The sequence below is a fragment of the Lates calcarifer genome, linkage group LG17 (assembly GCF_001640805.2).
Source record: "Lates calcarifer isolate ASB-BC8 linkage group LG17, TLL_Latcal_v3, whole genome shotgun sequence".
NCBI lineage: Eukaryota > Metazoa > Chordata > Actinopteri > Centropomidae > Lates > Lates calcarifer.
The window spans coordinates 25,705,671-25,732,705 of NC_066849.1; the positions used below are offsets into that span (position 1 = coordinate 25,705,671).

General features: G+C 42.3%; 2 protein-coding genes across 2 annotated transcripts in view; one reads left to right on the forward strand and one right to left on the reverse strand.

Moving 5' to 3' along the window:
- The first annotated feature begins 2,304 nt into the window (after nt 1–2,304).
- LOC108879528 (forkhead box C1-A) lies at nt 2,305–4,529 on the forward strand. The gene is given in 2 exon segments (XM_018670822.2): nt 2,305–3,528; nt 3,530–4,529. Coding segments are annotated over 2 exon segments (1,407 nt in total). The 5' UTR covers nt 2,305–2,646; the 3' UTR covers nt 4,055–4,529.
- A 5,477-nt stretch (nt 4,530–10,006) lies between these two features.
- gmds (GDP-mannose 4,6-dehydratase) overlaps nt 10,007–27,035 on the reverse strand; it is a 153,786-nt gene continuing 136,757 nt past the window's right edge. The window contains exons 10-11 of the mRNA XM_018670909.2: nt 11,920–11,988; nt 10,007–10,551 (exon numbers count right to left, since the gene is read on the reverse strand). Of these exons, the coding sequence (XP_018526425.1) occupies nt 10,489–10,551; nt 11,920–11,988 (132 nt within the window). The 3' untranslated portion in view covers nt 10,007–10,488. The remainder of the gene's footprint in view (nt 10,552–11,919; nt 11,989–27,035) is intronic.

Below are 27,035 nucleotides of genomic sequence, written 5' to 3' on the forward strand. Positions count from 1 at the left end.
TAGGAGAAGCTGGTGAAGCTACCTCCGGGATGCTTCAGTTACCTGCAGGTCAGGGGGGCCAGGCAGACACCGGCAGATGCAGCAGCGGAGCCTCGGTGTGTCCCGCTGTCAGCAGGGGTCACTGGTCAGTCACGGCCCGGACCTCACAGGTGACAGTCCGCTCTCTGCATTTGCTTCCTCCTCCACCTCTGCAGAGGCAACACATGCAAATCACAGAACAAAGAGCGAAATGAAAACACACAAGTGAGACATTAACTCCTCTCATAGATTATCACTTGCTTATCAGAGCTGTCAGCTTTTTATTTTCTCTTCTGTTGTAAATTTAATGAAAATTCTGAAACTGTAAATTCTGAAGGAGCTGTTTCTCCTCATTTCTTTTTCACTTTCCAAAAATAAAAATAAGTTAAAGAAGCAGCATCTTTTATTGAATTAGTCTTGTATTCTTTCTTGTTAATTCCAGGAGCTCTTAGATGAAGCTTATTATCAATAAACTGCATGTTTTTCCTCCAAATGGGATGTTAAATTAAAAGCCAGTTTTCACTCACCTGGACTCCAAAAAACGCACACAGTCTGTAGTTAACTTTGTCTTCACTTTGCCTTTAAACAGGTTTATGATATAATTTCGTTTTGGATTTATTTGTGGAATTTAAAGAACATTCAGCAGATTTTATGTTGAACTTGTTTACATCTTGTTGAACCTATGAACTTAAATGAGAGACAGACATAAAGTATTTTTTATAAAGTCTATAAAAAAATCTTGTTGTAACGTTTACTTACTTTAATTCTACATTATTTGCATCATGCAAACATTTAATAAATTCCACCTCCAGGTTGATGAGACACCAGATATACGAGTCAACAAGCTAAAACATGGCAGCTCAAGCTTTAGTTACTTAAATGTGGATGAATAGAACCACTTTATGCCACATGGTTGCTTCTATTTTTAAAATGATTTTTATTTACTCAGAGAAAACCAGCAATGAAATCAGGCATTTCCCTTATTTGTTACAAAATTAGACCCAACACTGTGGCTCCTGTTTAGCTGAAGCAAATGTGAGGACAGATTTCTCGACAAATAGCCTGGAATTAATTTTTAAAAATAATAACTGAATTAATAAAATCTAAAATATCTTTGGAAATGGATCTAAAAATCCTAGAGCGAGAAACGTCCTCTTCTTAACAAATCCCCACTGAAATAAAAATCAGGACAAATATTGAATAGTATAAGAATTGAATAATAATTTGATAACATACTTTAAATATTGTATATTATAGAAGAACTATTTACATTCAGTGTCAGCCTGAAAAGATGGATGAACTACATCCTTTCCTTAATCGTCTCCATCTTTGTGATGTTTTCAAACGATTATTTCACGGAGCTGAAAACACACCAGGCGTGTTGTTTTTAGGCTCTGCAATCAACACAACGAAACATAACTTTGTGGAGGACGTTGGGAATTTTGATGGCTCTGTTAACACCCGTTCAGTGCGAATGGCATTTGGAGGTCTTCAAATTAAAAAATGCCACCTCGGCCTCAGCAGCCGCTCGCACCCGGGGAGCCTTTTTTTTTTTGTTTCTCACCCGGCTCGACCAAATGATCTTCATTTAACCTTTAATTAGTTTCCACACACCGCCCACCGGCGCTGTCGGGGAGCAGAGAGGGAGGCATCCACACTCTTTCATGTCCGTCTGTTTATTCAGAGGCTCAAACTGCAGCTGATGAGAGATTCTCACAGACCGAGGCCTGATCAGTGTCAGCTCATTCTGCATTCCTAATCGGTGATACCTTGGCTCTAATTAGAGGTTTAGATATTCAACATTATTTTAATTACAGAACTGTGAACTTTACATTTCTGAAAAGTCCTGCAATCTCAGGCCTGTCGCTGAAATGTAACACACACACATGATTAGTTTTGGATGCTGTATTTTGGATTATTTCCACTTGTTTGATATTCCAGAGATGGAGAGGAGGGAACACCAGCTGAGTCAGATAGTTTAAAACTCACAACCCCACAATAAACTCTCTCTCTCGATTTCCAAAGAGATTAATTTTAGTTATTTCATAGCTCTCACTGTGATAAATTATAAATCATTTGAAAAAGAAAAACTCAATGTCTCGCAATTTGGGTCATTAAGTAGATTTTTCAGCAATATGGGCACACCCTTAACAGCATTTTAATAACTCCATGTTTGAGCTGGAGAGAGGGAGGCGGAGGAGGAGAGGAGGAGGAGGAGGAGGAGGGTGAGGGTGGGGGTGGGGGTGTGTGGGGGGGTGTAGTAACTTTTATCGCCATGCAGCTTTTCCACAGGTTCATTTCGTCCTCCAATTGGATGATGGAGCACACATTCGGGGAGGAGCAGCACGAGCAGCCAAAAGGGAGGAAAAAATGTGAAGGGTGAAAAAAAGTTCCTTGCTGTGTAGACTCATGCTCCTCCAGCTTCACTTTTAGCCGTCTCAGTTTCCCAAATGTTCACTGCAGCAGTGTGTGCTCTCTCCGGTTCACCGTGGCGAGCTGTGGCTTAAAAAAAAGGACTTTCAGACCTTTACGACAGAAGAGAGAACTTTAACAGAACCGGAGCACACGCGAAAGCTGTGAGAGTTTCTGGGGGGAAGCAGTTTGGGGAGGTTTTACGCATTGCGCAGGATGCAGGCGCGCTACTCCGTCTCCAGCCCCAACTCTTTGGGAGTTGTACCGTACATCAGCAGCGACCAGAGCTACTACCGGGCCGGCGGTGGATACACCGGGATGCCGGCGCCTATGAGCATGTACTCCCATGCGGCCCACGACCAGTACCCGGCCAGCATGGCCCGGGCGTACGGACCGTACACTCCTCAGCACCAGCCGAAGGACATGGTCAAACCTCCGTACAGCTACATCGCTCTCATCACCATGGCGATCCAGAATTCACCGGAGAAAAAGATCACCCTGAACGGGATTTATCAGTTTATCATGGAGAGATTCCCCTTCTACCGGGACAACAAGCAGGGCTGGCAGAACAGCATACGGCACAATCTGTCCCTCAACGAGTGCTTTGTCAAAGTGCCCCGGGACGATAAGAAGCCCGGTAAGGGCAGCTACTGGACCCTGGACCCGGACTCCTACAACATGTTTGAGAACGGCAGCTTCCTGCGGCGCCGCAGGAGGTTCAAAAAGAAGGACGTGCAGAAGGAAAAGGATGAGCGGGACAGGCAGGGCAAGGACCCTTCTTCCCGCACCCCGGGTCGGGAGCAGGATCAGCCGGTGCAGGGCTCTCAGCCGGTGCGGATAAAGACTGAGAACGGGACCTCAACGCCGCCGCAGGCCGCGTCCCCAACCCTGAGCGCCGTACCCAAGATCGAGAGCCCCGACAGCAGCAGCAGCATGTCAACAGGCAGCCCGCACAGCGTGCCCTCCACCCGGTCACTCAGCATGGACGGACCCGAGCACCACCACCAGGGCCAGGCCCCGGCGCAGGGCTTCAGCGTGGATAACATAATGACCTCCCTGCGGGGATCACCGCAGGCCGAGCTCTCCCCGCCTCTCATTCGCCTCCTCTCGGACAGGTATCACCCCTTCACTGTCGCTCAACTATTCCCCCAACCAGACATCCGCCTACAACTCGACGACCTGCAACCAGAACGTCATCTCCACAAACTCCAACGCGACCTATCACTGCAACATGCAAGCCATGAGCCTGTACGCAGGGGACAGATCATCCGGCGGCCACCTGGCGCCGTCCACCACGGTGGACGAGGCTCTGCCCGACTATTGCATCACCACGACCACCGCGTCCCCGCTCGGGCATAGCAACCTGAGCCAGGCGGGCCAGGACGGCCACCACGCGCACCAGGGCCGGCTCGCGTCCTGGTACGGGGACCTGAGCCACTTGAGCCCGGGTTACCCGGCGCAGCAGCAGAACTTCCACTCTGTGCGGGAGATGTTTGAGTCCCAGCGGATTGGGCTGAACGGCTCCCCGGTCAACGGGAATAATAGCTGTCAGATGGCCTTCCCGTCCGGCCAGTCCATCTACCGCACCTCAGGAGCTTTTGTTTATGACTGCAGCAAGTTCTGAAAGCCAAAATGTGTCTTTTAAATTAATAACTCTAATATATATTTTCTATATTTTTTTGTACTTTTGGTCTTTTATTCACACTCCGAATGGACATAAGAGATTCTGAGATGTTTTTTGTCGAGGCGTGTGTAACACCAAAAACACGTAAGTTTTCTTCCCTCTCACTTTTGAGAATTGTTTATAAAAATGACTACCAGCTTTTATGACTACAGACTGTAAATTATAGCCTAATATAGTAATTTATTTTTTAGGAAAAGGGAGTGGTTGGATATTGAGGACCAAACACTTAAACGTTTTTCCAATTTTCTTATTGCTGACTTTATTTGTCCCAGTTCTTGTATAGAAATAGAGGGGAGACTTTGTAGCCTATACTGACTTATTTTATTCATTTTGTCTTATTTGTTTTAAAAAAAAAAACTATTTTGAAGGCATTACATTTTGTTTGTTTAATAAAGTGCCGTCTATTTGGTTTTAATTGGAGTGATTTATTAGCACAGGTAAAGCTAAAAGAAGGGAGTGTTTTCAAACTGGGAAGCAGATATTGAAGAATAACTTGATAGAGATCAATGTGATTGATACTCAGAATATTTGAAATGTATTTTCCAATTGCTAAATGCTCTGAAAATAATAGCAATTGAAAAATAGTCTTTTTAAAAACACGCAGGCGGAGTGTGTAGTTTTAGTGGCGCTGTGCCTCCATATGCGTCTTTTAATCCACATTATTTTTGAATTTTCAGCTCGTTAAAGAACAAAATCATATATAACACAGTAATTTAAGTCAGACAGGACTATCTGCTTCAATAAGTACTATTTTATCTAAAGTTCTCGGGGTATTTGCGCCCTGCTTTGAGGCCCAGTGTGACTGTGCAGCCGAGGTAACCTACAATAACAAAGTGTGAGAGGTGAAACAGATTAATGTTCATTTTTTACGTCCACCATAAAAGCTTTAGACTAACCCCCAGGTTGTATATTTTCAATCCTCGGGTGTAAATGCAGGCAGTAAATAAATACACGTGCGGCAGCAGTTCAGCAGTGCGGTTTGAACTCACTAAAGGCCTTGTCAGCAAAACAAATCAGTCATTACAAACTGAGCAGGCTTCCGTCTGACTGCTGCTGTTTGTGACTGATGGGAGCTTTTGGATGCACGAAAAAGTAAAAGGAGGGGGAAAGCTGCAGCTGCATTTGTTGTGGATATCTTTGGAGTGTCCTGCACTGTGCTGCAGGAGCAGACAGTAAAGGTCCTGCTGATGGATCTGATGTGAGATATAGGGACAGACAGCTTTGCATTTTACGTCCTGCAGGCTCAGGAATTACAGCAGCACTGACCTGTTATGGCTGATTGAAATATTGCTGCTGTCAGATGTTTATTTATTTCAGTACTTCCTTGATGACGTGAGGAAAACACCCTCATGAACCACATAATAATCTGATCCTCTCAGTGATTTGGCCCACAGGTCTGGGTAATAAGTGGCGCGTAAAACTTAATATAAGGAATTAGAATTAAATTAATTACGGCAATAGCAACAACACTATAGTAATAAAAATAATAATAATAATAATAGGAGAGTAGGAGTCAGTGTTGCTTTCAGGTTAACTGACAATAATCTGATTTTTTGTTTACTTGAGCTCTTGAAGCACCTTGGCCCCACAACCTGTGCTCTGCTCCAGCAGCCTGCAGGCGCTCAGAGAACTGATGAGACATTGTCAGTCTCTGGCAGACAGTACATATATGTGTGTGTGTGTGTGTGTGTGTGTGTGTGTGTGCAGGTGTGTGTCCTTGCACGGCCGAGCAGGCAGTGAATAGGTGGCTTAAACGTGTCTGTCAATTTCAGGCCTGTGTGGATGAGATTTTAATGAGTCAGTGAAACTACAGGGGGAAAAAAAAAAAAAGTTCCAGCGCGCAAAAACTCTCTCCAATGGCCGCCAGTCAGATGAGTCAAGCCCATTACAGATAATGTAAACAATGCGCTGTTTGTTGGTTCAACTGCTGCACCTTCCACAGGGGGTTCAATCTGAGGTTCAACTGCATTCAACCCTTTTTCCCCAAACACAAAACGCAACAGCTCCAGCGCAGATAGCTGCCTCATAATAACATAAAAAAGTAGATCAGCGCTTCTAAACAAACGTCTTTGTGATTGATGCGGCACTCAGAGAGTCAGGAAGGAAATTTCACTCCGGGCTGCGAATCATTTTTCATTATAAGGACAAGACAGGAGGAGGTGATGGAGGTCAATGGAGAGGATGTCAACAATGCACTTTAGGAAAGGACGGCGAGAAGGCTGCAGCAGAGCCTGTCACCGCCTTATCTAAAGCACCTTCACCGGGCCTGTGGAGGGGAGTGCGGGCCTTTGCGGACTCGCTGTATTGTTTTGGCACTTTACAGGCCTGCAGCGTAAAGAATGAAAAGACTCCCACAGGAGGAGAGAAGGGCTCTTCAGACTGGAAACGCTGCCAAAAGCTTTACATGCTCACTAAGGCGCATTCAAGAGGCCTCATTAAGGAATTATTAGCCTTCGTTACTGTGCTGTGTCGTTTTAATACACTATCACTAATAATTCACATCAGTGTGCAACATACATCGCCTGAAGGGCTCGAGCTTGTGTACTGTAGGTGTTTTGTTACGGCTCCAGGTGTGTGCAGATGTTCTACTTGACAAATTCGCCGCTATGTTGAGCATTATAAAGACGGCTGGAGATGTCATATCAATGCACAGCTGCTGTTATTGCGAGTCTGTAAAGCGACCGGATAGCTCACGCTGCATGTGTGTATCAAATGATTGGCAGATACCAGAGCATTTAGAGGAGAGATGTCAGGTTATAAAAGCACCTGAAAACATCTGGGAGCCTCAGTGGGTTCACACAGGAGACTTTTTTAATTTATTTTTTCCCTCACGATGAGGGTGAGGAGGATCTATTTTCTTACGCAGACGCTGTTCGAGTCTTTTAAATGTTTCTTTTTTCTTACGAGAGACGACGCAGTTTAACTTTATTTTCCCTTGTGAGTTAAATTACAGCAGATGTATATTGTTTGACCCTTAATATTTTATTTTTTGCGTATTTTTGGAGCTAAATCTCGGCGTTCACGCAGATTAATTCGTGCGAATTAGGACGAAAACGGAGAAACTATTAATTAAAGATGGATTAAATTAGAATTAAAATGTATTTAATATTATTTAACGTCTAAAGGCCAATCTTACATCATAAACAAAATATCACATTTCAGTCTGAAGGCGTTAAACTTCAAATGCAGAAACTCTGTGGCTGCTTCTGACAAATACAGACCAAATTATATGAGTGTCACCTTTTCACACACTCTTCGCCTCTTCTGTCTGAGGTGTGTGTTGTGTGTGTGTGTGTTTTCAGCTGAGCTCGGTCTGTTGTTGTGTCTCAGGGGAGCGGAGCTAAATCCCCTTCAAGCAGAAGCGATGATTGAGGCCGCATCGCCCTGTCTTTAATCCTGCTGCAGGATTCTGGCTGCAGCAGATTTTTACTCTCTGGGGTTTTGTGCTTCAGATGTTTTTTCTTTTCTTTTCTTTTTTTTTAGTTTTTATACCCTGAAAAACATCCATGAAATCCTGCTGAGCTGAACTCCTTGATCTAGTTTATATATCAAACCAATTAAAGCCTTCAGATGAGGTGATATCCGTCATTTATAACCACTGAGGCGAAATAAAAATATATTTTTCGGATATGGATTATTTAAAAGAAAACTTTACTTTTGTACCTCAAATCTTCCTGACCAGCCTGAATTATTATTATTCACTTTGTAACTTCCCCACAAACTTTTTTACAAATTTAGTTTTGGTTTTATTTTTTTATTTTTATCAGAATAATGTCAAAATGTTAAACCAGCACTGTGCTCCCTGCGTCTTAATTTTTTACCACAAATAGTCCCACTACATGAACTAATGTCCAGCGTCATCTGAAAAACAAATGAAATGAATTATCCGTTATTTTAATGAAGTATGTTTAGTGATTTAGGTCAAATCATGCGACTAGGTTCATATAAGTCACTTAAAGGTTTTATGTGGTGAAACCCCTGAGATCAGAAGACCTAAAAACATGTTATTGATCACCTTTCAACTGGGTTTTATTTAGCTGCCTCTTTTTCTGACAAAGAAATGATGTTAAACAGGAAAAAAGAAGTTTGTTTCTCTCCTCGCGCATTGATTGTCTATTAGATTTGACAGAAAAACACTAACATCCGTATCTTACAAGGACTTATGAAATCTGCGGCCGCCCCATGAGTTTAAATTGACCGTTAGAGCCGTTTAATCCCCTTAAAGTGTTTGTTTAGCTGCATGAAACGTCTCTATTTCTTTATATTCGCAGTCCAAATCCGGATTTCTTTCTTTGTGTGCCAGCAGTAAACCTGATCACAGGCCTGGTCTAATTGTTGTTGAGGGGTAGCCTACTCGCGGTGCACCTGTGTGAGGCTTCAGGCTCAGTGTGTGTGTGTGTGTGTGTGTGTGTTTTCTGCTCTCAGCGCGGTTTCAGGGACCAAACAACCTCAGCAGAGCTCACATCTGTTTCTGATTTAGAGTCAGCACAGACGCAGCGCTGTCCAGGACGATCACAGAGAGACGTTTAAATGTCCTGTGTAAGTGATGTCCTCAAAAACAGACAGACAGACAGACAGACAGACAGAGGCTGATCCCACCCTCCTCAGCCTGCACCCCGCTCACTGAGACCCGCAGGGATCCGCAGGCTACAAGCCTGAATAACACCAGTGGTGGAGAGTAACTCAGTAAACTACGTTCAGTACAGTTTTCTGCTGCTTTAAACTTCACCTCCAGCACATTTCTCATGGAAATACTGTCAGTGTATTTATTTGACAGCTTTAGTTTGTGTATAAATTAAAATATTATAGAGAAAATATACGAAAAGCTCATAAATACTGCTCGAAATAATTAAATCTAAAATCAGCTTCATTAAAATACTGCTAATGCATCACTAATAATAATAATCCAGTAAAATAAGATCTATCTGCTGCTTTTACTTTTGATACTTTAATATATTTTGTTGATAGCAGCCTGTGTAGTATTTTACATTATGGTATTAGTACTTTTACTTCAGTAAATTATCTATTGGTGACTGTAGTAAAATACTGGGATACACACATCCAGTGTGTGCAGGCTGTGAGGGGTCAGGGGTGACAGGCCCAACAAACGGTATTACACGTCAAGTTTATATGGGAATTATATAAGAAGGATTTAAGGAAATGAGAAAGCTTAATAAACCGACAAAAATATTAATTTCAGGACGCATTTTGCTCAAAATCCAAGACCTATGTTTGCACGAACACGTGAGGAAAATCACTAGAGAAGGATAAGATCTACGTGCTGACACGCATTAGGTTTAAAACTCTTGAATTAAAGTAGAATGCACTGCAGATAAGTAAATTATACATCTTTAAGAGACAGAAGAGATCTGAATGTGTTTAAATATCCGGGTCTACACGCAGTTTTGCCCTCGGTCTTTTGGAGCCAGACGTGGTCAGACGAGAGGGGGTTTGAAAGCGGGACTGTGGGAGCCCGGGCCCGGAGAAAAACGCACTTCCTGCCGAATAAAAGAGCGCAGTGTGCTCGGCAAATAATAAAAAAAAAACCTGGAAAGCCCGAACCAGTTAAAGAGAAGAGAAGAGGAACGACAGGAGCCGAGCCAGACGACCTCCACACCACCTGGGCATCAGTGACACACACTCACACACACACACACACACTCTTACCTGTAACATACATACCTGCATGTAAGGCCTGCAGGAAGGTTTGCTTGCAGTTTTCATCGGCTCCACTTTCACCCGCTGCTCTAAAAGGATGAAACAAAAACGCACAAACAAACAAAAACACAGGAGAGACACAAGCAGAAACAACCACCTTAATATTTCTATTAACACCACTGTGGCTCTTCTTTATAACAGTTAGAAAAATATTAAAAACATTAAGACAACACGTAAAAAGATGAGTCTTTATTGCACCAAATGGTTCAGTCATCAGATCATTAATAAACTCGTTGATTCCTATTTTTCTACTTAATTCTTTTTACTGATATATTCAATTTCATCCTCTCAAAGAAAGAAAGTCTGACATTTAAATCAACTCAGCCCACAATCTAAAGAAACAGAGACACATAAATAAACCCTTAAAACCTTTATATAAATTATGACATGATCAGCGTTGAAATATAAAAGGCATCTTTGCTGCGTGGTAATAAAACTAAATCAATGACAAGTTATTAGAAAAAAGGACAAAGACACAAAGGCAATGAATGGTTCAATCTAACCCACCTCAACAATGAAGAAAAGGGACACAATTACTTCATTTGGAAAAAGTCATAAAGGTAAAAATACAACATGTTCCTTCCACTGTTGGTGTCAGTGGCAGAACACTGGAGTGTTAAAATGTTTCCACCCTGGACGGACCGACTGATTCAGCCTCAGGCGTTTGGGTTTTTCTTCATTAGCTCCACGTCTGCGTCCACCATCTCCTTCACCAGCTCCTGCAGAGGGACGCCGAGCTCACAGGTCAATATTCAGTTAGACACGGAGGGAAAGTGAATTTGGAAAAGGTCGACTTTTCATCTTTAAGGACACGAAAACAAACAAATCTGTCAGTCACAGCAGAACTACTGAATGTCATTAAAATGCTTTGTTTTTATGTGTTTATATTGTGGTTTAATGAGGACAGCAGCCTCTATTAACACCCTGACAGGCCTATTTTAATATTAAACTCATATTATGGCGGGATAGTAATTCATTATCATCATTTCTAGGCTCTCAGTGCAAACACATTGTGAAGTTAAGGGCTAGATATTGAACCAATTCTTATTTTTTAGACAAAAATCTGGCATCGAGTGTGGAGTCAGATTCTTGATCTTGTTAGCTTCTTCTTCAGTCAGAGAAAGTTCCTGATTTAATTCTAAATGTTCCCAGGTTTTGTCTAAGGTAACGTTCTTGTGTGTCTCCTTGTGTTTAGACGACATTTAACATTTAAGAGCTTTGGCTCAGTGAACTGAGTGAGATGCTGAAAAAAGTGTTTGTACTGGGACAGAAACTCCTGCACTAGGGTTGAATAATTACCAAAAGATGCCCGGCCTCAAGGACTTAATGTCTGTATCGTCGTATAATGTTAGTGTTATACATATATTAGCATCAAATTAATTATTATAAACAAACTGTAACTGAAAAAACGAGATGTTATTAGTCTTATTTTATACGTGTGGAGCGTTTTGTCCAAGGTAATACATAAGTTATTTTTTTAATGTGATTTTACATTTACCATAGTGTGATTTGTATTAGAAACTTCTTCTCTCTATTCTGCATGGTTATTTATTTTTCCTACATTTATATATAACACAGGCTGATATTAGGCTGACATAGAACATGATGATACTCTGGTTTATGCTGGTTTTCTGTTGCTTTTTGTGTGAATTACATCAACTTCTGCAGTCGATGCATCTTTCAGTGTATTCCTATTTGTTGTGTTGAGCTTTAAAAAAAAGGTCCCACACTCACTCTTGTTATTATCCCACCCACACACTCTGCTAACCCCACCCACTCTTTACATATGTAGGTACATTTAAACATACCGACACGTCTCTGCTCTGAATTCTCCAGCCACGTCCCCTTGTTTCCAGCTTCGCCGTTAAGTCCCTATAAGCCTTTGAAAACAGTCTTCCACTTGTCACTCAGTTGCTTTGTTTTGGTGTTTTCACATTGTACATTATCCTCTCTATGTCTACGTTATATTTCATCAGATCACTCCATGTCTGTACTTGTGCTGGAAAACTGCTCCCATTACAGTTATGATACTGGTATTAACCGTGCTCAGCCCGACCAGGTGTGTTTCAAACCAACACGACACCCACCTCAAAAGTCACCTTTGGCTTCCAACCCAACTTCTGATACGCTTTGGTGCTGTCACCTTGTAGGTAGTCCTGTTAGAAAGAAAGGAAGGGAAGAGAGAGAGGAGGGGGGAGAGAAAGGGAGAGAAAGAGGGGGGAGAGAGACAAACAAATCATCTGTCACGTCTGATCTGGATATGAGGAGGAGACTCCAGCAGACAGCTGATGTGTCCTGATACAAACACGTACTGGATTCAAGTCCATGTCAAAACTTGATGTCTTCAACAGGATGCAAGGGATGGAGGGTGATGATTACTCCCTCTCTCTCCCTCTCCCTCTCCCTCTCTCCCTCTCTCACACACACACAGTATCTCCCCTCTCGGGGAAGAAGGGAGGTCACAGAGTCTCACTGGCCATCAATCCCCCCTCTCGGCTCCCTACCACCGATCTGTCCAGACAGCCCCCGTCGGTGCCAGAGTATGATGAATTGTGGGACTCTGGTGGTGTAACCCCCAGCCCGGGACCCCCCACTCAACCCCAGCCCCCACCTCTTCAACCCCCTTACTCATTTTCCCCCCTGTTGTGTTTTGCACCGGGTTCAAGATCCAGCGAGACCCTGCTTCAGACCACCAAAGAGACAGAAATAAAACACTCCTTCCTTGTACGTCCTCTCTGTGTTTTAAAGTGTTCATTCTTCGCTCTCTCTTTCTTCAACCTCTGTTTCCATCTCTATAGTTCTGGGGATTTTTTTCATCTCTCAGGCATCATTTTGTGTTAGAAACACACATGTTGGCCTCCAGAGGTCTAATAAAACTCAGCGGTGAAACACGATCTTGAAGAATCTCCTTTTTTCAATTAACTGATGCTGTATGTTCCTTAATCCTGGAGCTAATCCCAAAATTAATGACTAATCCAAGGAAATCCTTGGATGGAGGCAAACAAAGACTTCATCTTTTATTTCTTTTTTTCATCTTTAATACAATCATTGTGTTGGCTCTCTGTCAGGAAGTACTGTATGTGCTGTTTTCTCTCCGCATGGAGGTTCTTTTGATGCACATGACATGGCCAAAAGTATGTGGACACCTAAACTAAATGTGTGGAAACTTGAACCCACTTCAAATCCATGGAGCATTTATTATAACCCTTAAGATTTTCATCATATTAAATATCATTTTTGAAACTATCTATGTCTGGAATTTGTTCTGCTATTAGACGTATTTACACTCAGTCTAATTATAGTCTGCACTGTCAGTGATCAAGTTCATTATTCTTGCACTGAATCTCATACATCACCTTGAGTATGCATATTTTTAAATATATATTTTTAGTCATCTGTGTATTAACATGTTCAGTTATACAGTACTTTAAACGTGTGTTATTGTTTTGTGATTAACAGGTTTTCTTTCTTTACAATTACCTTTAAAAGTGTAAATAAAATTGAACTGGATTGAACTGGATTGAAATGAAAATGGTCTAAATGGCGAGAAATAAGATTCAAAAAGCTCAAAATGTGTTGTGATAAAACATGAAACTGACATGTTATTCACTTGGTGATACCAGGCCGGACCTCACGACAGAATCCAGAAGAGAAGAGGAGCTGGTTCTAGGCTTTTTGAATATGAAACATACTCAGTATGAGTTGTGTAGCTACAGAGATTTATGACGAAAAACAAGAAATTCTTATGAAGGCCAAACATCTAGAGAAAAGAAAACAACCCTCAGAGAGTCAGATATGTCCTTCGCCAAGTAACCGATAATGCTGTCATTTCCAAAGGAACTCTGGCACTTCTTTTATTATCAACATGCTCTTCGTGTGATAGCCACAGGTTTTGCCACCAAATCAACCAGAACTGATTATGTTAATCTGCCTCCTCGCTTCTGGTTTTAGGCTTTCTGCCAAATTTTGGGACCTGGCTGCAGAGACTTGCTCCAGTTCAGCCACAAGAGCATTAGTGAGGTCCAACGCTGATGTTGGTCGATAAGGTCTGGCTCGCAGTCTGCGTTCCAGTTCATCCCAACGGTGCCGAACGGGGTCAAGGTTGGGGTTCTGTGCAGATCAGTCAAGTTCTTCCACACCAAACTGGGAAAAGCAGTTCTTTATGGACCTGACTTTGTACACAGGGGTACTGTCATGTTAGAACAGGAAAGGGTCTTCCCCAAACTATTAACACAAAGTTGAAAACACACAAGATTTCTATTAATTGGAGCTGGAACGCCTATCCCTGAGATATTACAAAAAAAAAAAAAAACACAGCCCAGAGGAAAATACACAGGGGGCGTAAAAACAGAACAGTGTCTTTATCTGACGCTGGACCTCTTGAAAATGTCTTTTCTGGGTGATCTTATTACAGAGGAACGCTCACAGCAGCACTGGCATAGTTCAGCCTTTTAGAGAGCAGGGACCCACATCTCAGAGAGGCTCCATGGCGCTTAATCACAATCTTCTGATTACACACAAAGGCAGAAACACTGAACACACACATAGTGAACAAGTACAGGCCGATTCAGGCCTCTGACGCTGTTCAGGTTTGGTATTACTGGGCCAGAGCTGAAATCCTGGTTCAATTCCGGGTGAGCTGTGTTTTTTATTTTTAACTTCACATGGCTTACATATACAGTCCAGCACATGAAAGCTACAGCCCATTTTCTCCTCCTGCGTCTGTAACAGCAGGACAAACAGCTCTTTCTCATGTGAGCAGCTCTGTACATTACTCATATCCATTTTTGGCTCTGAAGCCATAACTGGAAACATTTTCAGACTAATTACCTACAGCAATGAGACATAATTTATCATGGGGCTGAATGTAATTATTATAGGGTGACTTACTCCACAATTACATTAAATAATCCACTTGCTTCATAATTATATTGATTAGAGTCTGTAATGGAGAACAATTTCGTAGCTGGCATAAAAGAAACATCAACTGGTCTCGTCACGAACATAGAGGCTGGTCTGAAGCGGAGTGTTATAGATCATTATCTTCAGTAGCAACTAAACCTGATGAACGATCTGTGTGATGCTGTGACACAGTTTCTATAGTATGCCCCTTACTGATTGGTAGTTAATGCCATGAGTGTGGGTCCAACCTGATAGGAGCCTGTCACAGGCAGATGCCAAAAAAAAGGGAAGGAGGAAAAAAAATGCAAGAAAGTTGGCGTGCTGTAGAGTGGTGAAAAAAAATCTCTGAAGTAGCCTTTGTTTGGCTTCTGTCTGCGTGCATATGTAAATTGAATGAACTGAAATAAACTCTGAGCTGCAAAGCGGTGCCCTATGGGCGAAACGATGACAGCACGAGTGAAGCAAAGTCACGGGGAGAAGTTATTGAGGCTCAGGTCAGACTCTTAACTGACCCTGCTCTCTTTGGCAGTGGCAGCGTCTGTGCTGCAGCCAGTGAGTAGCTGCTGTGAGTAGCCTGAGTCAAGGTTCCCACTGTCTTTCAGTCACTTTAACCGAAGCCAATGCGACTGACGAATTCAAGAATGTGCTTCCTGTTTGGAGGCGAGCTTGACTCACAGGTGAAAGTTATCAAAGGCAACCAGTACAAACAGTGTTGTCTTTGTGCATCTTGTGTCTGGAAATGGAAGAGTCATTGTTGTAGCAGTGTGCCATCACCCAGTTTTATACAAGATTACACAATCAGACTACAACCTGCAGCACTGCTCTCATATACCATCTACAATCCATGAGCACTGTGCTCAGTATTTATATATTATCCACAGTGGACCTATAACAGCACATACTAGGGGCCAGTTTCATATGAGTGAAGGTAAATGTAACCGTACCTTAAAGGGACAGACAGCCTGAAACAGATGCTGATTTATTTATACTGCACTGAATGTTTACACATATTTGTGGGCACCTATACTCCACGTTATCATTAAGCCTTATTGGCTGAAGCTATATCAAGACAGGGAAACATCATCCCAAAATTTTCATATTCCAAAACACTTCAGTTTTGGTGTCTGTGCTGGCATCAAACTGGCACCAGTATCAAACAATTAGTGCTAACAGGAAGTAAGAAGGAACGGCCTTGTATTATCACCGTCATCATCATCGTCATGCCTGGTCTCTGAAATCTCAATCTGAGCTTGGCAGGAGAACATCTGTTGAAATCAGACTCTTGTCTGCTAAGTCTGCCGTCTTAGCACAAACCACACAGTTCAGCATCCAGGAAGTTAATCCCGCGCCTGCTCTTTCTCAACCAGGATTTCTGCAGGTGACAGACAATCTCACCCTCACAGATCCGTCTGCAGTGCAGCTCGGTGGAATAAAAGCTGCTTCCAAACTGCTAACAAGAGCTTTCTGCGGCCAAGTGAATTCACCCCAAACAGAGCATGTAGCGAATAATTCAACATGAACTACTAACAGATGGGGGCACAATATAATCTTCATATGGATCCGATTTGGAGCCAAACCAAACGTTTTGGTACATCCTGTTTAAAGCAGCGCTCTGCCCATGTCTGAAAATATGCAGCATCGATAATAACAAGTGGTAGAAGAGAGCGGAAAATTAGCTGTGACAAAATGTGTCCTTCATCTTCTGAACATTCAACATATTTTTGAGATTATATGAACAAAGTAGGAATGAAGAAAGGGGCAGAACTTTGTGACAGAGTAAAATGAGACAGAATATGCATAAACAGTCAGTCAAAGCAAGATAAATCAAGTCCAGCACAAATACTGAAAGATTCCAGCTGTTACTGTTGACCATAGTCACTGTCAAAATGACAACCACCATCATCATCATCACCTCATCTATAGCGTGATCTTTATTCTTGGATTTGGAAGTTGATTGTTGGCAAAAACCTCAGTGTTATTCATGAGACTTTGTTTTTGAGAATCAAGTTTTTCTGTGACTTTTATGTGCTGAATATCACTAAACACTACAGTACCCATGGGCCACACTGTTGACGCTAGGGAGAAGACGTTAGACGGGGCTCTAAAACTGCTAATCATTAACAAACCACTTGATCACAGTTATTGAACTGATCAAAAATGAATTGGTTCATTCATTTACTCTAGGTTTATCCTGTTATTAGTTACAGAAAAGCAGCAATTCTTCTATTTATCATGTACAAACAGAATTTAACAAGACAAAAAGTATCATTTTGCTTGTTTGAAAGCAAGTGGTGACTATTATTTGCCATATTCTTGACTATTCCTGACTAATATTCACAGCGATTTCAAAATCTGCTCATCAAGTACGTGGCATCGCCTTCGGCATTTCTCCCCCTCCTTCCTCTGTCCTCACACTATTCTGCTCTAATAAGGACGAGAAGCCATAAAAAATAATCCTGTAAAAATGTAAAAGTGAGAGACAAACAGAGTGTGATCATGGTCCATAAAGCACACAGGCAGTAAAAGGCACTCAGAGAAGGCATTTAACGCAAAGGAATTCTGGTATCACTGCAAGGCCTTTCAATAAATCACACGCCACATCGAGGCTGACCCCCAAACACATAAGGGCACGCTCACACAAACATGTAGCGACGTGTAAACACACACACAAGCACCTACATATAGTCGTACGTAAGGATAGGTAGGAAAAAAACACAAAATGTCCCTAAATAGCATTTATTTTTCTTTCTACTGGAAACCCACCCACTTACGGGAGACAGATCAAACGTTCTCAAGAAAACAACTCTCTTCTGTCTCTTCTCCCTCTCTCTCGCTCTCTGAGGGTTGCATGCTGGGAGACTATGATGTGGTTTTGGAAGTCCAGTAGCGTCTCTGGTATTTGTACAGTAGTGGACATGAGGCTGCGACTACAGAGACTTCAAAGAAAATCAGATAAAGCGGCCGAGAACGCTGTGAGAGTCTGGAGCCCACGGTCTTCGTGTCCCCAGCAGACCCAGATGTTCCGACCAGACCCAGATGTTCTGACCTTTGACCTTGCCGGAGTTTTGATGGAAGAACTCCATCTTGATCCTGGGCTTTTTATACCCAGGATGGTTTGCTGTTACGACAGCGACGGGGACATGAAAAAGGGACAAAACAGAAAAACACTGTCCTGTTCCAAAGCCCTGACGCTGCTGTGTCTGCAGGGACATGGAGGCTGCTGCATTCACTATGCGACCAGGTGTGTGAGCTGGTATGTGTGTGTGTTTGCAGGTGGGAACACACTTCCAGCAAAAAAAAAAAAGAAAGAAAAAAAGAAAAGCAAGAGAGAGCTTCATCTTTCGTAGTCGTTCAGACCCACAAATCTGTCACTGGTCAGTTTCTAACGCACCTCCGCCAGCATCGCCTCGACTTATCACTTCCATTAAAGCACAAAAGGCCCCCAGTTTCAGCTGGAGGGGAGTGAGGAGGGAGGGATGACATGACAGACTCATGTGGTAATGTGCAAAACACTGGTTGTCTTTTCTGCTTAAAGCCTTGTATTGCAAGTGTACAGTTAGACTGGATGTACAGTTCTCAAGCTGATGAACAGGGGCTGTGAGATGATTAACAAGGAAAGAAGTTTCATCTCGTCAGGACTCTAAAAATGGTAACAGGACTTTTGTTGTTGAATTGCTCACTGTTCAGCTTGCCAGGCCAAACAATGTCTGATCATAACACATTAGAGTCAAGAAACCTGTGATGAGTTTTCTCTAAAGCAAAGGTCACAATGTATTTATTGTTTTTTTTATTATTATTTTTTTTCTTATATTTATCTATGTGATATTATTGCAGACAGAGTCACATTTTATTGATTTTTCAGCGAATTAATTTAATTACTCATCGTATTTTTGTTGTATTTATGTTTAAATCAGTGTTTTGGCAGCATGTCCATGTTATATTGATAATGAAGCTGTTAAATGTATGTTAAATGTTTTAACGTCTTTAATCCAGTTTCCCCCTCAAGCAGCTTTAAAGTGGGACATATATTTTGGGGAAACATTTTACATCACTGACAGTATAAGCTACTTTAATGCAGAACCCCAGCACTCCATCAGGTGGAAATATTCAGACTTTAGCCTGATGCTTTGGCATCTTCACAACTCTTGGAGGGGGGGGTCTTAAATTAACTTCTGTGGGTTGATTTTGGGTGATGACTGGGGTCAAAGGTCAACTGTCTGTGCCCCCATGAAACTTACTTTAGCAACAAAAATCAGTGATTTTCTATTCATCTTTTCATCAAACTAATAAAGCATCACTTAAGTAAATGTAAATGAATTATGAGCTGCTGTGTGTGTAGGAATGCAAGACAGTTATTAGCCACTCCCAGCCAGAGGTCAAAGGTCAGGTGCAGTGTGTGTGTGAGTTATAGCTCAGGTTTCCTTCCCTGGCTCCCCATGTAGCTTGGCCAGCGCACAATGTGTTAAGTGACCTCTAAAGGGTGGCCCTGTCACCCTGATGAGTATGTGCACTACACACACACACACACACGCAGAGAAACTCAAACACGTACGGAAGCCTAAAATCTTAGAAGAGTAAACATCTCGGTGCACAGCAGAACACATACACACACACACACACCGGGGGAAAAAGCACAACAGGAAACAATTAGCAGAAAAGCAGGAAAGTGTGAATCTCCACAGGAAAACAGTAAAAGTCACTTGTTATATTGAAAAGCCAAAACATCACATCACAAACTGTCACCTCTCCTCATCTCCCTCTCCTCTGGGCTCTGCTGTGTTGATTGCTCTCCATCAGTGCTCATTAAAATTCCTGGGGGAGCCATGTGATAAATATTTACGCGGCTGAGGACACACTCCACACACACTCCAAACACACTCGAGCGGCTGGATCTGACTGCCGATAGTGTTAAGTGCCCGGAGGCTCTGGCAACGCGTTGGAGGGAGATCCGCAAAGCCCGCCGCACGGTTGTATACGTGAGGCGCTAACTGTCAAGATAACGAGGAGGAGGGCGTCGTGTTATGGCCGTTAATCGAGGTTAAATTTGTCTTTCTGTGTGTGTGTCCACGTCCAAGGATAATCTTTTAATGTGTGAAGTTTATGGAAATGAAGAGGAAAATATCGCACATTCGCACATCTGGATATAAATGCATTTGCAGACACACACACACACAGTGTAACCACAGAGGAGCTGGACTCCTCACTACTGTTCCACAGAGCTGTTGCCGACCCCCCCTCCCTCCTCCTCCTGTATTCTATTATTCCTGCGGACGGGAAACAGATCATAATTCCTGGAGTCAGCAGAAAGCTGCAGACTGAGAGAGTGAGAGATGGAGGGAGAGAGGGAGATAGAGAGAGAGGGAGAGGCTCAGGTGACTGCTCACTTCCACTGAGGTCAAACTGAAACTGAGCAGTTAAGTCATTTCCAGTGAAAAGTGAAATGTGTGTTTAGTCTGTTTGCGCGTTTGTATAATAAAGTTTGGGTGAAGTAGCGCTTTGTGCAATGCAGCCTCAGCGTGTGTGAGTGTGGTGGGTGTTTAGCATTTCTATCAGCCTCTGGGTGTTTCACATTTCAGGAAACATCAAAGGGCGAACATAATTTCCCTTCTTTAAACAATCTTTAAACAACATTCTTTACAATCATACTACAAAAAGAACCAGAGAGAGAGATGGAGAATGAGTGGGAGAGGGAGGCAGAGACGGAGAGGAAAATGTCATCCAGTCTTATCTTAATTGTTGTGTAATCTCAGTAAAGCACTGAGGGGGGCTGTCTGGGCTTTAACACCGAGCCCCTGCGTTTAGGTAGATGATAATTGTTGAAACTCACTGCTCATTTGTAAAGTTTTCTTAGTGCAAACGAAAGCCAAAATAACTGAGCCCCAAGTCCTCCAACCTAAACAGCAAAACTGTTTGTCACTGCCTTAAAAAATGACGCAAACTGTTATCTCTTGATCTGACTCACATACTGGCAGGAAGACGTCATTCATCAGTGCGTGTGCTGTAATAACTTGAAAAACGTGGTGTGAATATTTACTCAAAGCCCATTCACATCTGTTAAAAACAACAGCATGATGATTAGAATACAATTACACGGAAGTCAAGCTAATTGGATGCTACTGAGACTGTAGAAAAGAAGTAAAGGATAAAAGGTCCAAATTTACAGCATGTAAAGTAAAATAAATACATAACGTAAATGTCCATCTTGGACTTGACTCACAGCATTTTTGTTTGCGTCCTGGCTGCGTAACATTTGCAGTCTTTTCTATGATTATCACGCTTTCAACTGATTAAATGTGGGAGTTCTGGACACAGTGGTTAACTTGTTTTCTTGCACAACTTCACATAAACTGGGCTCGACCTGTCAGTGCGAAGCTTTTTTTTTCTTCTTTCAAGACACACCAAATTACAACTTTGGTCTTATTTTGGAAGGTTCTTGCAAACGTTGGTGTTGCTTAACATTGTTCAAACCAAAGTAACTGCTGACAACATAGCAACAACATCACACTAACAAACAGAGCAGGAAACACAAGACAAACAGGCAGGTTTTAAACAAAACCAGCAGATGATGTAAACCACTTCATTTGGAGGTCAAACTGAAAGTGAGTGCACCTGGTATATTGGTGCATTCTACCACTGCACAGGACAACTGTGCGCACCCAACCATGGTACTGACAGTAAGTGATAGTTAAACCAGTCTGTTATGTAATAATTCCACCAGTTACATTTCCAAGTAACTTAAGCTAATCAACTATTATCTAATTCCTCATATTTCTTCCTGTTCGACTTCTTTTTAGATCGCAGCAGTTCATTTGGTGAGTGTGACTTTCTCACCAAGAGGACTGAGGATCAAAGCTGCATTTAAAAGACCAGGGAAGAGACACATTTCCATCCTGCTCCACAGTCTCAGCCTGTACCACATGAACAATCTACATTCAGTCAGCCCTCATGACACAAACACACACACCAACACATGCACAAGTTACATACCAGTCCACGTTTTAGGAGCTGTTCTGGTAAAGGTGACGTAGATGTGAGGGACAGAGACACAGAGGTGAGTTATTGCTAAAGGACACAACGAGGATCATGCACACTCACACAGGGGATGTGATATATGTGATCTAATTCGGGCCCTGGCTGAGCTCTCAGCGGTGTCGGGGTTAGACGAGGTGGTTCCACACAAAATCTGCTGTCTGCTCCCAACACACTATTTATTAGTCTCTCACTCTTTGTTTCTCCCTCACTCGTGCTTTTCACCCCAGCTGCTCTCTGAACATGCTAACGTACAACCTCCTCCCTCCTCTCTGACTCTCATCAGCCATCGCTCATTCTAGTCAGGTTCTCTCCAGGATTAGAGGAATGCCGGGACTTTCTTTGTCCCATACACGTACTCTGTGTATGTGTGTGTGTGATTTGGTGGACTGTGTGATCGAAGCCATTGTAAGAGTTAATATTTCATAATTTCTGAGCAGCGATGGTTGAGTTCTCGTAAGTGTTTCTATTTTGGATTCAATTCCAAGTTTCTAAAATATCTGGAATTGTTCAGCTCTGAATCTACAAATTAGAACAAAGTTAAAAAAAAGCTTTTAGGTATTCACAATAATCACTGGTTCTGAACCTGGGGGTCTGGACTCCCCAAGAGGTTGCAACATGATTTCAAAGAACAGAACTGTTCTATTTTGTTGACGATTCTTAAACAGAGAGATAAGAGAAAAGAAAAGACTCACATCTCATACATATGTGCAATCTTTGGTTTGGTTTGGGAGTCACTTAGATAAATGTCAAATAAGTAAAAAACTTGAGCTTTAGTTCTTTAAATGCCAATTTCTGAGTTTCAGTTACAGTCAGAGGAGTTGACCTGTAGTTTAAGTTTAGTTAAACATTAGATTTTTCAGAGCTTTTCTTAAAAAGCTCAAGTTAAATAAGGATTTTCAAAAGAAACAAATAAAAAACGGTGTGTGTGTGTTCAACTACATATATACTTTAAATATATATTTCAACCTAAACTGGTGATGTTCACTGTAAAAATGTGTCTTAACAGGTCATTTAACCCCAAAGCCAGCTTTTGAGAAACCTACAAAATTATTATTATTATTATTAACCTAATATACATGTATTGTATATTGTACTGTAACTACACACGTCTCAGCATAGATTTTGTTTTTTAATTCTTTAAGAAACAAATGTTTTAAATGGTTACTTCAACCAAAATAATAGAAATCCTATTTCTCCTCTAGCGGTATACAGCCAGAGGAAAGTTTTGGATTTCCTCACCCAAGTTTTTGAGATATTCGTCTACAGAACGTTTTTCTCCTCCCCAACACAATGTGGTGAAAAATGACAAAATTCAATGCTAACATCTTTTTTTCCAGAAACAGTGCTCTGGCAGTTCTGAACAATCCACACACGCGTCTGTAAACTGTTTTCCTAGAGACTATTTCTGTGCTTGAAAGTGGTTCCAGTGAAAACTGCTCCTGAAGACTGCTACAGACGTGAATTTAGTGTCTCATTATTGAACAGATAAAAAAAGAGCAGGAATAGACCGAGTGATAGAAGGAGTGAGAGCAGGAGTAAGAGGGAGGCTTGAATGGGCATGCCCATCGGTCCTGGGTCAACGGATTTCAATCCCTGCTGCCTTCCCTCCTTGTTTCTATCCTGCCACTACAGCGTGGAGGGAGACAGAAGGAGAGGAAAAGGCCGATGTTGGTGTTGGGGGGGTGTAGGATGACATACGGGGAGGACGAGGGAACAGTCTTCTATAGGCCACATCTCCTCCAGAACGGTGTTTCCTCTCTGAGCGGCATTCCTCAACTTATCAGCCCCAATAATCTGCTGTTCTCATCGTGCCCAAACAGGGAGAGCCAGAACCTGAGAGACTGTGTAGGAGAGAGAAAGAGAGAGAAAATTCACCCCTTCACTCGCTCTCTCTCACACTGACTCTCTCTTTCTGTGTCTGCTGGCTGGCGATAGAGTGATAAGGTCCGGGAGAAAAACAGCGAGCTGTCTGCCGCTCAGAGGAAGTGGTCGCTCCATCCCGAGCATGCTCCAAAAATCCACAGAGTTGCAAAGAGGGGAGGGGGGGGAGGCAAGGTCCAACAGTAGTGGAAAGAAACTAAACACATTTCAATCAAGCACTTTTGCTAAAGCAGAACTTTTACCTGCCTATTCATTCATCCATTTTATGCCACTTTATCTCTACATCTCATTTTAAAGGGAACTTTTTACTGCAAATTTATTTGACAGTAATTCACTTTTACTCTGCAGAAAGTACTTGACGCCTTTTGTTGGTTAATCAAACATATTTAGCTTCAACTCCACCAACTAGATCAAAACGCTGCTCATAGGTTAATGCATCACTAAGACAGGTGTGTAGGAAAGCACTGCACCACAGGCCTGCACTGTTAATGGTGTTATTAAGCTCTATACTGAGCTCTGTAATGTTTTCACACTAATACACTAATGTTGTTGTTGTACTGCCACTGTTCACACTCATAGTTTTATTGTGTAATAAGAGAATTTTTAGCCACATTATTGGTACATTCGCTTTCGGTTTTACCACCAAACGAAGTGGTTTAGATAATCTGCCTACATGGTTGTCTGTTTGTTGCCACATTGAGAATACTTTTAGCGAAGCCGCCACATTTCACGGTCTACTGTACCTGATAGAACCAGTGGCCTGGCTGTGAATAAAGGGGAAGAATTGTAGTTGGACTGCAGTATTTTTTTTTACATTTTCTTGCTGCTTCTTTTACTCAAACGAAAGATCTGAATACGTTTCCCCACCGCTCGGATCGAGCAAAGCAAAGCAGTGAGGGAGGAGGTGGGAGGAAGCACAAAATGACAGAGGAGCAAGCTCAGAGAATGATTGAGTGAGAAAGAGAAATAAATTGAGCAAGAGAGAAAGAGAGGGAGAAAAGAGGAGAGAGAGAGGAAAACTAATGCGACAGAGCAGCCTTAGGGTTACAGGAATGTGGGGGCTCCTGAGTTAAGAAAGGTTTGAAAGTGTGTGTGTGTCTGTGTGTGTGTGTGTGTGTGTGTGTTGAGACATATGAGTGTGTGAATACTCGGGCGACTGAAGAGAGCAACCCCAGAATTAATTACACAATCAAGATAACAAGCCAGGGAAAGACATTAGAGAGGTCACACTACAATTAACCTCTTAGTCTAAACCACACATATGGGCATATGAACACACACACACACACACACACACACACACACACACACACACACACACACACACACACACAATGAAAAAGTCTCAGAGGTGGAGGCTCTTTGCAGAAAACACTGAATGAAAGTCACAGTTGGAAATCACCTTCCTGGACCGACTTTTGCTGACTCCACGTCCCAGTGTGCTTTTATTTTGAAGCATTTCCTGTAGTCTGTTATTTTTTTAGGGGGTATATAGTGACTCTACCTGTCCCGTTCCAGAAACCCTGGCAGAGCCGGGTTGTTTACAGTGGGATATTGAGTGAGTCGGGGGCTCGAGTGGAGTGGAGTCGGATGTGGTTCACACATTCCACCAGAGACTCAGATTACACTGCAGGAAACACCGGCCCTGCAAGACACACACTGCCTAACTCACTGATTTATAAACATACGGCTCTATGGGACACACACACACACACATACACACTCTCAAGACACACATTAAAAATCTGAGCGACTTGCTCTGAGCCAGTACTACACCTCCATCCTTCACTCACAGTCCTCCTTTCTTTTCCTTCCTTCCTGCCTTTCCTGTCATTCTCAGACTGTCGACTCTGAGCTGTGCTCCGGTTTTCTCCTTCTGTCCCCACAATACAGACACAGTAACAATGAAGAGACACCGGTTGGGTGTTTGTGCAGAGTGACATCATCTCTAGCAGAATATATCATTTCAAAAAACATCATTTTAAAATGATGAATTTTTAACATGTTCCCTAATTATTTCCTGAAATACTGATTCCACGCAAAACATTTCCACCTTTCTCTTGAGACTCTCCTCACTAGAAAAACAATCGCATTGGTCATTTGTCAAAATCCATAAAGCTACACTGAATATATTTACATTTTCCTGACAGGTGATATCTTGTGATTGTCTTTATAAACGCGATCCATATAACCTCAAATCCTATTAGAGAGAAAGCTGAGGGAGACAAAAACGGTGTCTGATGACCACGACTTTTTCCTAAACAGAGCAAAGTATTTTTATTTGCATAAACACAACCACAACAATATAGGCGGCAGTTCAACAAACACTCCCTATTTATTTTTGTAATAGTCACAGGGTTCGTTTTGCATGGCGACTAATGTTGTCATAGGTATGAGAACTTGTTTTGCTCAGAGATTCTGAATTATGATTGGTGACATGCTCAACTCCCTTTCTTCAGGAATAAAATATTCTCACAGAACTGATGCTTCAGTAAAAAGCAGAGCAGTAAATCAATAACATTTTCATGCATTCAGTGGATAACAATGCTCTCAAGTTTAACTGTGGCTGAGCACTGGATTCACTGCTGGCTCATATGAAACCAGCTTAATTAATCTGCAAGCTAAGGAGGCTTCATGGCAAAAAAAGAGAAATATTTTGCGCTCTGTTGTCAGCTTTTCTTAAAGATCATAGATATATTGGTGATACTGGACATACACATAGATGTTTTTTGGACACAGATGATACCAGTATTGTGAAATGAAATGATATATTTTGTGTTAGAGGAAGATTTTATCCATATTGCCCAATATTGGAAGGGAGATATCCGAGGAACAAGGAGAGCAAGTTTCAACATTCAGCTGCAGGCATTATGGGAAATGTAGTCCAAACACTGATAGAACCTGAAATAACCTTTAGGGGCTAAACATTTGGAAGATTAATTTTTTAAATTTGCTTCCTCGTTTCAGTGTAATGCTCAAAACAGAAAACAGCATCATTTGTAAAAATGTCCTCACAGTTGAGCTGTGAAAACCTGCCCACACTCTCCCCTCTTCTCCTGTGGAGCCTCTGTGCATCTCACAGTCTGGCGGCCATGTTCCCTAAAGCTGCTCAGCGGAGAACTCTGGGTAATCAAGCCCAGCTGGGACTAGGGGGCAAAGACACAGGCTGACACAACTCACCCTTCTCTCCCTCACCCTGTCAACAAGCCTCCCTCTCTCCCCCCTTCTCTTTCCTCCTCGTCTGGCAGGTTTCTCTCGTCAGGCCCTGCGCCGAGTAAGGCTGGCTGATAGCACAGGAATCCTGGCCCACAATCCTCGGTGCTCCCTCGCTATCTCTGGGGCAAACCGTGGCCAATGAATTACAGTAAGGTGCTGAAGATTCGCCTAT